Source organism: Chlamydomonas reinhardtii, chromosome 12, assembly GCF_000002595.2.
Source record: "Chlamydomonas reinhardtii strain CC-503 cw92 mt+ chromosome 12, whole genome shotgun sequence".
Taxonomy (NCBI): Eukaryota; Viridiplantae; Chlorophyta; class Chlorophyceae; order Chlamydomonadales; family Chlamydomonadaceae; genus Chlamydomonas; species Chlamydomonas reinhardtii.
Genome location: NC_057015.1, coordinates 294,669 through 307,970, shown reverse-complemented (window position 1 = coordinate 307,970; position 13,302 = coordinate 294,669). Strand labels below are relative to the sequence as shown.

Genomic DNA, 13,302 nt, shown 5'->3' with positions numbered 1-13,302 from the left:
CCATTTCTTTTTCGCCAAGCTTTGCATTGGATTCTACAACAGGATTGCCGTGCAGAAGGATAGCCTAGCTCACGATGCACTAATTGATGAAGTACAAGACGCGTTAGTACACCCAGAGGGAGATGGGTGGTGTGCACGGCTTTTCCGTTTTATCTCAGCGCATGGCGTAGACGTATGGCAAGGCCGTATGCACATGATCAGGCCGGAAAGGGAGGAGAGCCGAGCAGGTAGCCCGCTGCCTGAAGGGCAAATAGTATCCGCCTTTCGAGAGAGTCTAATGAAGGCGTGGAAGCACGAGCGGCTGCAGTCTGAGCCAAGCACTTTCCCATCAGACAACAAGCAACCAGGCGTGCAGATGAGCAAGTACAAGCATTGGATGGGGCTGTGTGCGGAAGGAGCGGCACCACTGACCATGCAAGGGCACAGTAGAGCATTTATACCAGTTGCGCACCACAAGGCCTTGATGAGGTTCCGCCTATGCTGCTGGCCGCTTACTGCCAACCGCGCCTATGGACGACCTAGGGAGGAGAGGATTTGCCCGCTATGTGTTGCAAATGAAGTCGAAGATGAGAATCATGTGCTCATGCGGTGTACGGCCTACGACCAGTTGCGTTTGGGTAGCGAGATCGATTTTACAGGCGGAATGCAGGCCGTCATGCAGAATGCGGACCCAGCCAGGTTAGCCGCGTTACTAGATTCCATTTGGGAGCACAGGAGCATAAGCACCCTCATTCGGGGACCAAACTAGCTGCATATATAAGTGTTGCAGGCGTTATAAGGGCCCCCCGGCCCGGGCCTAGGTTTCTACAAGGACAGGAATGCACGTCGTGCTCACCACCTTGTAACCACACACAACAACAGACAGCAAGCAGGTGACGGATGCGGACCGCATGGCGGTTCCCCACACCCGTCAGGAAACCGGCAGCCGCACGGGGCGGCGGCTGCCGGCCGGGTGGGGGCAGGTGCGTGAGTGGGGTGTGCATGCGCGGGCTAGGGGCACTGCAGGCAAGGCACACGGTACTCGACACACTGAAACCCCTGGATCGGCCGGTATCGCCGGTGGCGTCATCTCCAGAGGGCTGTGTATGGGTTGGGAGGCCGCCGCCGCGCACGCCCGCAACAAATACTCCTTTTGGGATGACGCGACGGCGACACGCCGCCATGGGGGCGGCGGCACGTGTGTGTGTGTGTGTGTGATGGGACAGGGTTCAAGGCAGGTTGGCGAGGTCCCGTAGGGTGCAGCTGATGCCCAGACCCTTAAGCAGACGGCAAACTGTGTGTGTGTGTGAGAGTGCGTGTGTGTGTGTGTGTGTGTGTGTGTGTGTGTGTGTGTGTGTGTGTGTGTGTGTGTGTGTGTGTATATGACTACGGTTTCCACGGTTATTCTGCCAGATAGATCACGTGAATCGTGAATCTGGTATAACCAACGACAGGGCTCTCAATCGAGGGCTGCCGTGACCTGGCGTTTCCCCGGCAGAGCGCAAACAGCTCTGGAGTCCACAGGGTAACGCACTCCGACCCTTCACCGCGCCAGTAACCCTTGCGGAATTACTACCGGTGTAACAACCTCAGACCCAGACCCAGGACGAGCTACATCTTAAGACCAGGTGGGCAGAAAACAAAAAAAACAGCAAACATAACAAAACACGCAGCACGCAGCACACGACAGCACGCGATAGCACGACCACAGTGGCTGTGGGGCTGAGTCCTGCGACCCCGCAGCCTGCACGACCTCAACCGCAACCTAACCAGCTCTCGACGCCAGGGCAGACTATGCCTAAGGGCAGCCACAAACGCGTCTGGCCACTAGGCCGATCCAGGCCGTAAGGCCCGGGGTGTTGCAGCACCCAACACACCCTCTCAGGCATAAAAACCCCACAAACCTGGCCCTGCTCCCACGGGCGTAAAACAAAAAACCCTTCGCCTGCCCACTTAGCTCCCCCGCTGACCCTCTCGTATGCCACTGCTTCAGTGGCTCATGTTAGTGCTCACGCGCTTCTCCTAAGGGCTGATCCCTTTCAAGCCTCCAGCTCCATAGCTTGCGGCATCGCGCACAGCATTTCACCGTTCACCACCGCCAGGATGGGGTGAGTGGCGTCAACACCATCCCAGCCCTTTTGGGGCACGCCGAGCTGCGCGAACTGCATCAGCCGCGACCAGAAGTCCGCGACTGCGCGAGCGCACGCAAGCTCGACGGGGTTGACGCCTGGCTGCGGCGGCGTCAGCTGTGTGGGCGGGATCTCGTCAAGATCGGGTTCCGCCTCCGCTGCACCTGCCACCGCAGCCTCGGGAGCTGCTGCCGCCGCCGTCTGAATTCCCAGGGCCGCTGCGGCGCGCGTCATCCCGCGCAGCCGCACCCGGCCATGTTCTGTGGCGGCCAGCGCCGCCATCACCACCACGTCCCAAACACACTGCTGAAAACCCGGCGGCGCCTGGACCAGCCACAGCTGGGCTTGGCTGATGGGAGACGGACCGGGGTTGTGCGCGTTGATCTGCGCCACCACGGCCTTCGCCACCGCGCAATCCCAGAAGTGGTGCTGCCGTGGCGTGGGCGCGGCGGCGGCGTGTGCCTCCGCCGCGGCGCCCCCATGGCCGTGCTGCCCACAGCCGCATGGCTCACGGCGAGCCAACGGCATATGCGAGTTTCCCGGCAGCGGCACTGCGTCGATGGCCAACCGCCACAGCGTCTCAAAGTGCCGCCGTTCCCAGCGTACCTTCTGCCAAAGGCGCGCCAGGGTGTCCCTAATGGCGCCAAGCGTTGCAGCCGCAGCTGCTGGCAGGTCCTCCCGCCGCACCACAGCGCGCGGCGGCAGGCCCTGTGCCGCGCGCTCGTAATCCTCGTGTGGGTCCGCCAGGAGGGTAGGAAATCCAAAAAGTTGCCGGTGGCCTCTGGTTGTAAGGGTGAGCCGGGTACCCTGCCGAGCCAGCTTTGGCTGCGTGCGCGGGGGTTCGAAGCTGCCTGGGGCGGGTCGCCGCGGCAGTCCAGATGCCTGCGCCGAGGGATGGCAGATGCCTGCGCGACCCCGCGCCATCAGCACGGATGCCTGCGCGAGGCATTGCAGATGCCGCGGCGCCCCTGCTAGCACATCTGAGCTGCCTACTGTAGCCACCTAGTTGCTTGGTAAAATGCCGCAAGAGGGTCTGGAATGGGTAACGGGCAGTGCAGGGTATGCCAGCACTCCGGCACGCATACACAGCCACACTGCTCAGCCGAGAAGTCAAGGGCTTGGACCATGCTGGCCTATACTGAGTGCGTGCTGATATTAAAGCAACCACAACACCTTTATAGATACTTCGAGCTGCAGACTCTGCTGAAGTTGCGACACTCATGGTCAAGGCTTCCTTCTTTTGGGGCTTGTGGTGCCACAAGAAGGCTACATGTAAAGCAGTAGCAAGTTTAAAAACTACTGGACAAGCAGGGAAACAACTTGCTCTCTGCGAACCACTGGTTCGCGGGGCGTGACAGCCAACTCGGCGCCGCAGCCAGCTTTCCTAGGGAATACAGCTTGTCACCCAGATAGCAGATACCATGAAATAGATCACAGCAGGCTCCACGGCTTAATCCCAGCTTTAGCGGCCCCAGACCGTGTTTCCATGTCCGAACCCACAGTCTCCACCTAGTTGTCACACTGAATAAATCGCGCTTGGCATCTCTGCGTGTAGAGTATTCTTTAGGAAGCAGGCCGGATTGAGCTACGCGCTTGCCATGGGCACCGTGGCACCCTGGCACCAGCACCAGCACCCACGTGGGTACCGGGCATACCGTGCTTACTGACATTCCCGCAATCCAAAGCCGGCACGCTACGTCTCCGGGGTGGGAAACCACGCCAGTCAAGCTGAAGGGGCACGGCAGCTAAGATGCCTGGGCGGACCGCCTCCGCCATCCCAGATGCCTGGGCACGGCAGCTAAGATGCCTGGGCAGACCATCCCGGCCAGTCGAGATGCGTGGACATGGCACCCCAAGATGCCTGCGCAGGGCTACCCCAGCACCCTCAGATGCGCGTGCGCGGGGGTCAGGTTGCCTCTGGAACTTAGCTGCCAGACCAGACCCACCCCGCCAGATGCCTGCGCTAGGCAACTTTCCCACCCTCCTGTCCGCCCGCCGCGTGGCCACATCGTCCAGCTGCATGGATGTGGCCATGCGGACGGACAGCTTCGCTAGGGGGACTTTGAGGGTCTCAGAGCCAGAGAGCTTCCAGCCCATGCGCGGCATGATGGTGGTGTGTGTGTGGGGGGGGGGTGGGTGGGTGGGGGGGTGTGTGGGGGGGGGGGGGGTGTGGGGACAGGGTTCAAGGCAGGTTGGCGAGGTCCCGTAGGGTGCAGCTGATGCCCAGGCCCTCAAGCAGACGGCAAACAGTTTGCAGTGGCAGAGCAGAAGTGCATGGCTGGTCGAACGCCGGCGTTACTGTACCGACAAGTTGTGTGTGTGTGTGTGTGTGTGTGTGTGTGTGTGTGTGTGTGTGTGTGTGTGTGTGTGTGTGTGTGTGTGTGTGTGTGTGTGTGACTACGGTTTCCACGGTTATTCTGCCAGATCACGTGAATCGTGTATCTGGTATAACCAACGACAGGGCTCTCAATCGAGGGCTGCCGTGACCTGGCGTTTCCCCGGCAGAGCGCAAACAGCTCTGGAGTCCACAGGGCAACGCACTCCGACCCTTCACCGCGCCAGTTATCCTTGCGGAATTACTACCGGTGTAACAACCTCAGACCCAGCGGGCGAGCTACCTCTTAAAAAAAAACCAGGCGGGCAGACAAAAAACAGCAAACATAACAAAACACGCAGCACGCGACAGCACGCGAAAGCACGACCACAGTGGCTGCGGGGCTGAGTCCTACGACCCGGCAGCCTGCACGACCTCAACCGCAACCTAACCAGCTCTCGACGCCAGGGCAGACAATGCCTAAGGGCAGCCACAAACGCGTCTGGCCACTAGGCCGGTCCAGGCCGAAAGACCCGGGGTGTGTGTGTGTGTGTGTGTGTGTGTGTGTGTGTGTGTGTGTGTGTGTGTGTGTGTGTGTGTGTGTGTGTGTGTGTGTGTGTGTGTGTGTGTGTGTGTGTGTGTGTGTGAAAATTAACAGCAGCAATAGAAAGCCGCCGGTTCTGAGACTGAGTAGCAGTGTACAGAGATATGTGCGTCGCATCACAACGCACGGGGCTGGACTGCAGCAGCTGGCATCGAGCCCGAGGTATGTGTTCTACAGGGACACTAGCGGACCGCCATGCGATCCATGGGGCGTGCCCCAAAGGGAGTCATGTACTCATGTGACAAGGGACGCAACGCACGGTGTTATGATGCTGAACACGAGAGGAGGCGTGTGCGTGTGCAGTTAGTGGCCCTTAGTGGCGTAGATAGATCTGAGGAGCTGAAAGGAGGCTCGTATACCGTAGTAATGGCGACTGAAGTCTGTGTATGATCTGAGTGCCAGAGTCGTAACATGTGTTGGACCAAAGGTACTGCGGATGCTGGCGTGCGCACAACCTCCCGGACCGCTGACGGCGGGGTCGCCAAGCACCGCATCGGGGAAATGGAGTCTTGGGAAAAGGGATCCAATGGACGCAGAATCGCTCGTTTCACCCACGCAGCTTCTAAATACTTACGTATTCATGTAGTATTCATAGCTGGGCCAACGCCCTGTGAAGTTGCGAGGTCGCACGCGGACTTCCCCCCGTGTGCCCGCACCTTGGCCCCGCACCCTCGCCATTTACCGGACCACCCCTCAGCACCAAAACCCGTCAAACCGTCCCCCTATCGCGAGATATAGACTCCACTATATGTAATATGTGATCTGGGTGCGGGTGCGGGGCTGTGCGTTGGACGTCGGACGGTTGGACGTCGCGAAGTAAGTTCAAGTGCGGCGAAACCGTTCAGCCCTACACGGTTTGAAATTATAATGATAGCAGAGTCTCAGCTTCATAGGTCTCACGTTGTGGGGCTGCCAGCAAGGCTGAATTAAGGATAGCAGCTTGTGCTCGCAGCTCGTGCGCCCGCGAAGCCTCTGACAGGTGCATAGGCGCTGATATTGGAGAAATCTACCGCTCTGATTGTTTTTTTGACCCTGCTTCAGCCTATGCGATGACATCGGCCTTAATTATCGGCCGTCTTGTCTTTCGTGCGGCAATGAATCCGATACTATATGTTTGAGCGAGAGAAATATGATAATTATCCAATTACTATGGCTATCATGTTCCTTGGACTCGAGCCGGGAATCGGAACTTCGTCGCTGGGGCCTCTTCTATCTTGTGTACAACTGCTTTGTGTAACGGATAGCTTAAATACTGGCTGTGTGCAGTCGGCGGGGGCCAGGAACGTGTGTGGATCAACTTGAGACCGACCCCCCCTTTCTGAAACGTATGGGTGCGCCGCGCCCCCTGCGGGGGCCGGGGCACGCCAACGGCACACAGGAGAGGGTGTGCGTTGTGGGCACCGCCAGGGCCTGCATGTGCCTGCATGCATGTGTGGCGGATATCGAGGGACCAGAGGAGTGTGTGGCTCAACACTCGGGATTGCGATGTTGTGTTTACTTAGCCCGGGGGGGGGGGGTATGAACGAACTTTTTTTTACCCCATCTGGTGCGTCGGCAAAACATAGCATACTGGCGCAAACCGCGGCTGCTACGTATTAGTATGTGTTAATGCCTATTGCATGTAAATAGGTGGCAGGGAAAATTCGGGCGGAGCGAGAAGTGCCTTCGCACGTCCATGGACAATTGACTTTCGCGAGGTTGCCCGAAAAGCAAAACCTTCCGGACCCCGGAAGCCCTTGTGTGGCCCCCCTCCCTCCCACCCTCCCGACCATGCAGACCTGCTGGTGTCAGGAGATGGCCATCAAGCGGCTTGGGGGGCTGAAGGAGGGGCAGCGGCCCTGGTCGGTCAAAGTCTGCAACGACTGCTTGACGACCTGGGTGAGGACCGTGCATGTGCGGGGACGGCTGGGCACTGGGGACGGATTGATTGACAGGTTGACGGCTGAGACAGCTCATGTGCGCTCTCTTCTTCCTCCCTGTTCCCCATCCCCAGAACCGCGACGTCTCCGCCGCCAACGTGATCCGTGTGCTCCTCCTGCTGAAGCTGATGGGCTTCGAGCGGCCGATCAAGCTGCAGCGGCCGCCATGGCCGCCGGCGGCGGCGGGGCCGGGCTGAGAGCCTGAACGGCGCTAGCAGGGCGTGGGGCTGAGGGTGCACGTGTTGATTGGCGGCGAGTGACGTGACTAGTTTGTTAGCTGCGGGTTAGCACGGACTGTGCACCCCACCCAACCGGCCACGTCCGGATTTGCGGGGATGCCAAAGGCCCCCAACATAGAGGCGTGTGCTTAGTAGGCGCCGCAGTGCTCGTATCTTCCATCTACACTGTAGAAATCTGCCCAAAATCCGCCGAAGGCGGAGAAAAATTTTTGGGTTTGGGTGCCACGCATCTACGCAGTGTAGACAGTTTTGGCCGGTTTTGGCGCAAAAATGGGGGAAGCGTAGACGTTTTGGGGGGCTTGGGGGCTTAAGTGTAGATGCCGCGGTCAGGGTCATCTACGCATGTGTAGATGCCGGGTGCCTGAGGGCATCTACAAGATACGAGCACTGAGGCGCCGCGTCAAGGTGGCTGGGTTGATAACGACCCGGGATCAGCCCTTTTCCTGCCATAAGGCAGCCACCTCCTTGTTTTACCCCATCATACAAAACGTTCCGGACCCCCCGACCGACTGACCGACCGACCCCCCTGACTTCTAAGTACGCATTAGTTCCGCAACACTCGTCAATATTTGAAGCATGGGGTCTGTTTTGGAAGGTTCTACCCCCCCCTGGACGGTGCCTGTATAAACCGATCCCGGCTATGTCTGGGAGATGAGGTAGTTTCGAAACCTTCGGCCTCAGACATTGCACCAACGTGGCGTGGCGGCACAGCCACTTTTCTCTTGTCATTACAAGGTATTGCATCAAGTTCTCCTCAGTATCCATTGCAGCCTCCAGACCCATCCCGTCATCATTGCTACTGCCCCACGGCGGCCGCGGCCACCACCAGCACCTGCGGCGGCTGTTGGCACACGGCACACCTACCCGGCACCCAGTTCGCCGGCGAAACGCTTCCGGGGCACAGAGCCACGCCTGGCCCACGCCTACAGCAATGTGCACGCCCCCGGCACCTTACTCAACGCGTTACATTATTTTGCAACCACTGTAACCCATAAGGCAACGCCGCAGTGGCTGTGGCCCTCTGGGCCATGCCATAGCTTATTGTTTGCTGCACAGCTCAGCGGTGCCTCATGTGGATTCCATGGGCCTCATGTGGGTTCCAAGGTCCCCCCCCCAGGCGCCGCACACTCTGTACTGCGACCACCACGACATCAGCCCTGAGGCCCAGGGCAACCCCGCCCACAGGCGCAGCGCTCGCGGCTCGCTCCGGCAACGCACCAGCAACATCTTGACAGCACCGCCGTGCTGCTTGTCGTACTACCAATGCTCTGTCACAAACCAAATACCTGTCCTCGCATCAGTAAACCTATTGGGCAGAAATAACGTTATGCGCAACGTGTGCAAGCTATTCAGATCGTATACAGCGTCAGGAGACGAGAGGCCCTTGCGGCTCGGTTAGTCTCGTTGCAGGCATTTGGAACGTACACTTGAAATCTTGTACCACACAAACACATTGTAATCCCGTGCCCCTGTACCACTTGTACTGACCACGCAAGCTCCAGGCCCCGCCCAGCCTTGTGCCACCACAGCTCAGCAGCCGCACCTCCCTGTGTCTGTACACCGCCTGCGCCCGGTGCCTCTCGCCATCCCAAAATCGATTGCGCGCTGGCGGGCCACCACCCGTACCCGCCCTGGCAGCAGACAGCCGCGTCCACAAATGGCACGGTGCCGCATCGCGCCACCAGCCCGCCAGCCGCGTCAACGTCACCATTCCCATCAACCATCCTGAGCGTCTTAATGCTGCCCAAGGGGAGCAACTGGGCCCGCTTGGTGTAGTCCACTCGTCGCACACCAAAGGCAACAAAGTACTACGCAGGTCAATCATAAAAAAGTTCTGGTCTGGCAAGCAAAATTCATTCCGAATCACACTCTGGCCTCCACGTGGCCTTTCAGCACCAATATGCACACTGCATCAATCGCAGAAACAGAGCTCAGACGTCAAGCGCGGTCCGGTCACCGAGGCCGAAGCCTACACTTGAGACCCGTACTAGAATGGGGGCCTCCGCCGGCCCCTTTCCTGCAGGCGAGTGCGCCACAACCCCGCATACGTCTGTGCCACCCGCCCCACCCCGTCCGTGGCCCCGTCCGCGGCGGCAGAGCAAACCTTCAGCTGCTGCATCAGGTCTCTCCACGAGTCCCCAAAGCGTATGCCGGGTCTCAACCGTCTGCAAACACCTGCGTCCTGCACAGGGCACCCGCAACCGACCACGGTCCCAGAAGTCAACGTCCCGCGCTTGACGCTACGCATTCGTTGGCCTGAGCCCCTGTAGCCCTGAGCCCCAAAACATAGCCACACACGGTAGTGAGACACACAGCTGCCGCGTGCAACAACGCCAGCAGTCCAGCCAGCAGCGCCAAGCCAGCACGCCAAGTCACATGTCCTCGAGCTCTGGTGTCCTCCTACCGGTGCCGTACTGCTGCAGCACTTTGTCGCCCAGGACAGCAACAGGGACACCAAGGCGTGCGAGCAGGGCTTGGGGACGTGTGGTGTGGTGTGGGGTGAGCAGGCACCTGGTGCAGCATACCGCGCCACTCCCACCCCACCCCTCACCAACCGCTGCCAACACCGCAACACCAGCACGGCACCTCCACACGCACCTCCAGCACCCGCCTCAGCCCAAGCGGGCAGAAGTGCGCATGCAAACAAACGTTAAATAGACAACGAACTGCGTCAAGCCCAACCTCAAAAGCTCATTGTGCTCACGCAGACATGACGTCTACCTGTCGACAGGGCGCACAGACCCAGGGCCGGCCAGCCCCGCACCCTGCCTTACGCGCACTTGCGCGGCCGCGGCGGCCGGCCTGCTGCGGCCCGGTCAGTCCATAGCGGGCCACAGCAGTGCCATGGCACCGCCGCAGGCCTTGCGGCCCCGCGCCAGTCATGCTGCTATCATGCTGGATAATAGATAGCGAGACAATGTCTACCGTTGCCCAAACACTAATCCAATACTCTGCAAACCTACTGGCAAACCAACAGCACTCAAGCACGTGCACTAACTGGGGTGAGGCGGCTCTCACGCCACAACATTAAACCTGCTCAACGACTCGATTGGCTTCGCGCAATCCAGCGCCCAGATAAACATACAGGATGCCATGTCCACACACCGCGCCCCACATTATCACCCAACCCCAATATTCTGCACCAAGGACAGCCTTGCTTGAGCACAATTAAGCCTATGACCGTCTGGGTATGCTTTGTGTTCACGGGCATCAAAATTCCGTCTCGTCTCCCTTCAAGGCGCTTGTACCTCATACCTTGACAGCTCTCTGCCATCCTGCCGCCAGCTGCCACTGTGGCTGCTGTGCGCCATCACTCTCCCGCGCCTGCCTGCCTCCCAGTAGCTCGAAAGCTGCCACAGTTGCTCTTTACGATAAGCAGGCGGCATCGCTGGACCGTCGTGCGACTCAGGGCTTGTGTGCCACCGCTGGCCCCCGCTGGCTGCCCGTGCCCTGCCTGCCCACACCAGGTGTCACAAGGCTCTCCGCCACCAGGTGGTTCGCAGGTCCACACAGCGCGGGCTCACACGGTGGCCGCCGCGGCCTCGCCCTCCGCCGCCGCGCCGCTGCTGGCAGCGGCCATGGGCGCCCCCTCAGGCACAGCGCCGCTCGCCCACCCAGGCCCAGGCCCAGGCCCAGGCACTGACGGCGCCTCTGCCTGCCCCGCCTGCTGCTGCTCCTGCGCTGCCAGCCCCACCAGTGCGCTGTCTGCGGTGTCGTCACTGCTGCCGCAGCCGCAGCCGCCGTCCGGGTCGCGCTCCCGCGTGGCGCTGCCCACCAGCACCAGCCCATCGCTCTGTGGGGTCACAACATGGCAGTTGGGGGCCGACACGACCATCGGGGGGAGGGGGGGGGTGACGTACAGCCCATTGCTGTGCCTGCTTAGGAGCGCCACGTACTTTACGGTCCACCTCGCTTGCCTCAGCTCCCCACATTCCCCTCGCTGCAGGTCCCGGCCCCTCACCCGTCGCCTGCGCCCTCACCGCCGGCCCCCACCCCGCCCTCTCCGCCCCAAGCCACTCCCTCCCCTCCTCCGCCGCACCTTGGTCCTGCTCGCCACCGCCACCAGGTCCACCACCACCACCTCCTCGCCGTGGTCCCGGTCGCACCGCACACTGCCGCCCGCAGCAGCCAGCGCGGCCGCAGCCGCTGTGAACGCAGACACCTCGCCGCCGCCATCCTCCTCCCCTCCTCCGCCCCCGCCCCCGCCCCCGCCCGCGCCGCCGCCCGTGCGCCGCTGCGGCGTGTGGGCGGCGGGGAAGGGCGAGTTGGCGCCGGAAGCACCGCCGCCCTCCGCTCCGTCGGCGCCCTCCGGAATGGCCACCACCAACTTGGAGCCACGCCCGCCGCCGCCTCCTGCGCCTCCGCCCGGGCCCGCCACGCCGTTGGCGTTGCCGCTGGCTGCTGGCGGCGGCGCGCTGCCGTGCGGCCTGCCCGCCAGCACGACCAGCTCGTGCACGGCCCGGTTGCGGCGCTTGACCTGCTCCTCGTCCGCGGTGCCGATCACGTGGTCCAGCCGGGCCTGACGGGTGGCCAGGTCCTGAGCGGTGAGGGGGGAGGGGGACGCGCAGGCGGAGGTGGGGAGGGCGTAGGGCGGCGGCGGGTGGCCAGGTGGCCAGGAGGTAAGGCCACGAGGTAAGGCGCACACATACGGTAAGCATAGACAGGTTATGCCTGTGAAGGGTCCTGAAAAGGACTGTTGAAGAGTCCAGAAAGAAAATGTCAGAGATATGACAAGTGCCGAAGGTCGCACCTGTATGACCTGGTCCATGTCTGTGGGCAGCGGCGCCGTGAACCAGGGGTGTCGCCGGATGTCGGGTATGGTGATGCGCTTGTGCTCGTCCTGCTGCAGCATGCGCGTCAGCAGGTCGCGGCAGCCGTCGCTCAGCAGCCACACGTGCGGCGCGGCGCGGGCGGCCTTCTGCCAGTCGCCGTCCTCAGTCGCCTGCATCTCCTTCCACACCTGCGGGCGAGCGGGTGGAGGGGGAGGAGGCGGCACAGGAAGGTACATACTCAAGGCACGATGAATGACAAAGCGGCAATGCTGCAATGGTGCACGGGGGAAGCGAAGAGATGGTTGGGAGGGATGGATCGAGGTGAAGCACAGGGGCGATGCACACCGCCGCGTGTCAGCCGTCAACCCACACTCCCTCCATGCCGCCCTGCCCTCCCCCTCCCCCCCCCCAGGGTCTGCTCACCGCCGCGTGCGCCCCGCTGGAGTTGGGGTCTGGGCAGTCAAAGTGGTCGTATGGGAAGCGGCCCAGCAGCATGGCGAACAGCATCACGCCCGCCGCCCACACGTCGCTGGCGGTGGCGCTGTAGGTCTTGCCGTTGTCCTTGCTGGCGGTCAGCTGCGCGGGGGACCTGCGGGCGGGAGGGAGGAGAGGAGGAGGGGAGAGGGTATGGGGCAGGGGCGGAGGGGGTAACCAGTGCTGCTCTGTGTGGCCAGGCGCCGCGCTTGTGTGCTTGTCGTTTACTGCTACTGCTGCCGACGGGCGGCCCTGTGCGCCGCCTCTGCTGCGCTCACATGTACACGGGCGTGCCGATGCGTGTGTTCATCTGGCTGTTGTCGTCCCAGCCCTTGGCGAAGCCGAAGCTGCGGAGGCCGCCGCGGCGGAGGGGACACGAGGCGGTGGACACGAGTCAGTGGGTGGCATGCCGGAGAGGGAGAGGACGACGTGTGGGCACTGGGGTTACATTCGTGATTATTTAAGAAGTGAAGGCGTGGGGTCGGGGCAGGCCCCTCCCCCTTGCGACAGCTTCCCGGGCCCGGCCACCCCCGTGGCCCCACAGCCCCTCCCCTTCACTTCCTGATTAGTGTCCCGCCCCCCTCTCTATTTGGTCGGCACCCGCTCAGTTGAGTTTGGACTGGTATTCAGCCCCCCCCCCCCTTTGCTCACTCGCACAGCTTGAGTGTGGGCGGCTTCCGGGTGGTCAGCACTACGTTGCACATCTTGAGGTCTGCGGCGGCGGAGGACACGCAGGGCAGGAGCAGGGGCAGGACACGGCGCGGTGGGTGCACAGGTGCACAGGCGTCGCGGCCGGCAGCAGCCTAGACCAGGCCCCAGCCCACCCGGGCTCGGTCCGGCCACTCAAGGTGACCCCTTTGACCCTATTGACC

At 61.7% G+C, this 13,302-nt stretch overlaps 3 protein-coding genes across 3 annotated transcripts in view; 1 reads left to right on the top strand and 2 right to left on the bottom strand.

Moving 5' to 3' along the window:
- Positions 1–1,379: 1,379 nt before the first annotated feature.
- Positions 1,380–3,111, bottom strand: CHLRE_12g490141v5 (uncharacterized protein). The gene has a single exon (XM_043067904.1). The coding sequence runs from the start codon at positions 3,030–3,032 to the stop codon at positions 2,019–2,021; it is 1,014 nt and encodes a 337-aa protein (XP_042917928.1). The 5' UTR covers positions 3,033–3,111; the 3' UTR covers positions 1,380–2,018.
- A 2,680-nt stretch (positions 3,112–5,791) lies between these two features.
- On the top strand, positions 5,792–7,657 carry CHLRE_12g485632v5 (uncharacterized protein). Its single transcript, XM_043067832.1, has 3 exons — positions 5,792–6,310; positions 6,803–6,904; positions 7,020–7,657. Exons 2-3 carry the CDS (start codon positions 6,821–6,823, stop codon positions 7,140–7,142), a joined length of 207 nt encoding a protein of 68 aa, XP_042917927.1. The 5' UTR covers positions 5,792–6,310; positions 6,803–6,820; the 3' UTR covers positions 7,143–7,657.
- Positions 7,658–7,900: 243 nt separating this feature from the next.
- The window catches only part of CHLRE_12g485600v5 (uncharacterized protein), an 8,481-nt gene continuing 3,079 nt past the window's right edge, over positions 7,901–13,302 (bottom strand). Inside the window, exons 6-11 of the mRNA XM_043067831.1 lie at positions 13,082–13,142; positions 12,709–12,777; positions 12,380–12,545; positions 11,935–12,144; positions 11,224–11,721; positions 7,901–10,977 (exon numbers count right to left, since the gene is read on the bottom strand). Of these exons, the coding sequence (XP_042917926.1) occupies positions 10,705–10,977; positions 11,224–11,721; positions 11,935–12,144; positions 12,380–12,545; positions 12,709–12,777; positions 13,082–13,142 (1,277 nt within the window). The 3' untranslated portion in view covers positions 7,901–10,704. The remainder of the gene's footprint in view (positions 10,978–11,223; positions 11,722–11,934; positions 12,145–12,379; positions 12,546–12,708; positions 12,778–13,081; positions 13,143–13,302) is intronic.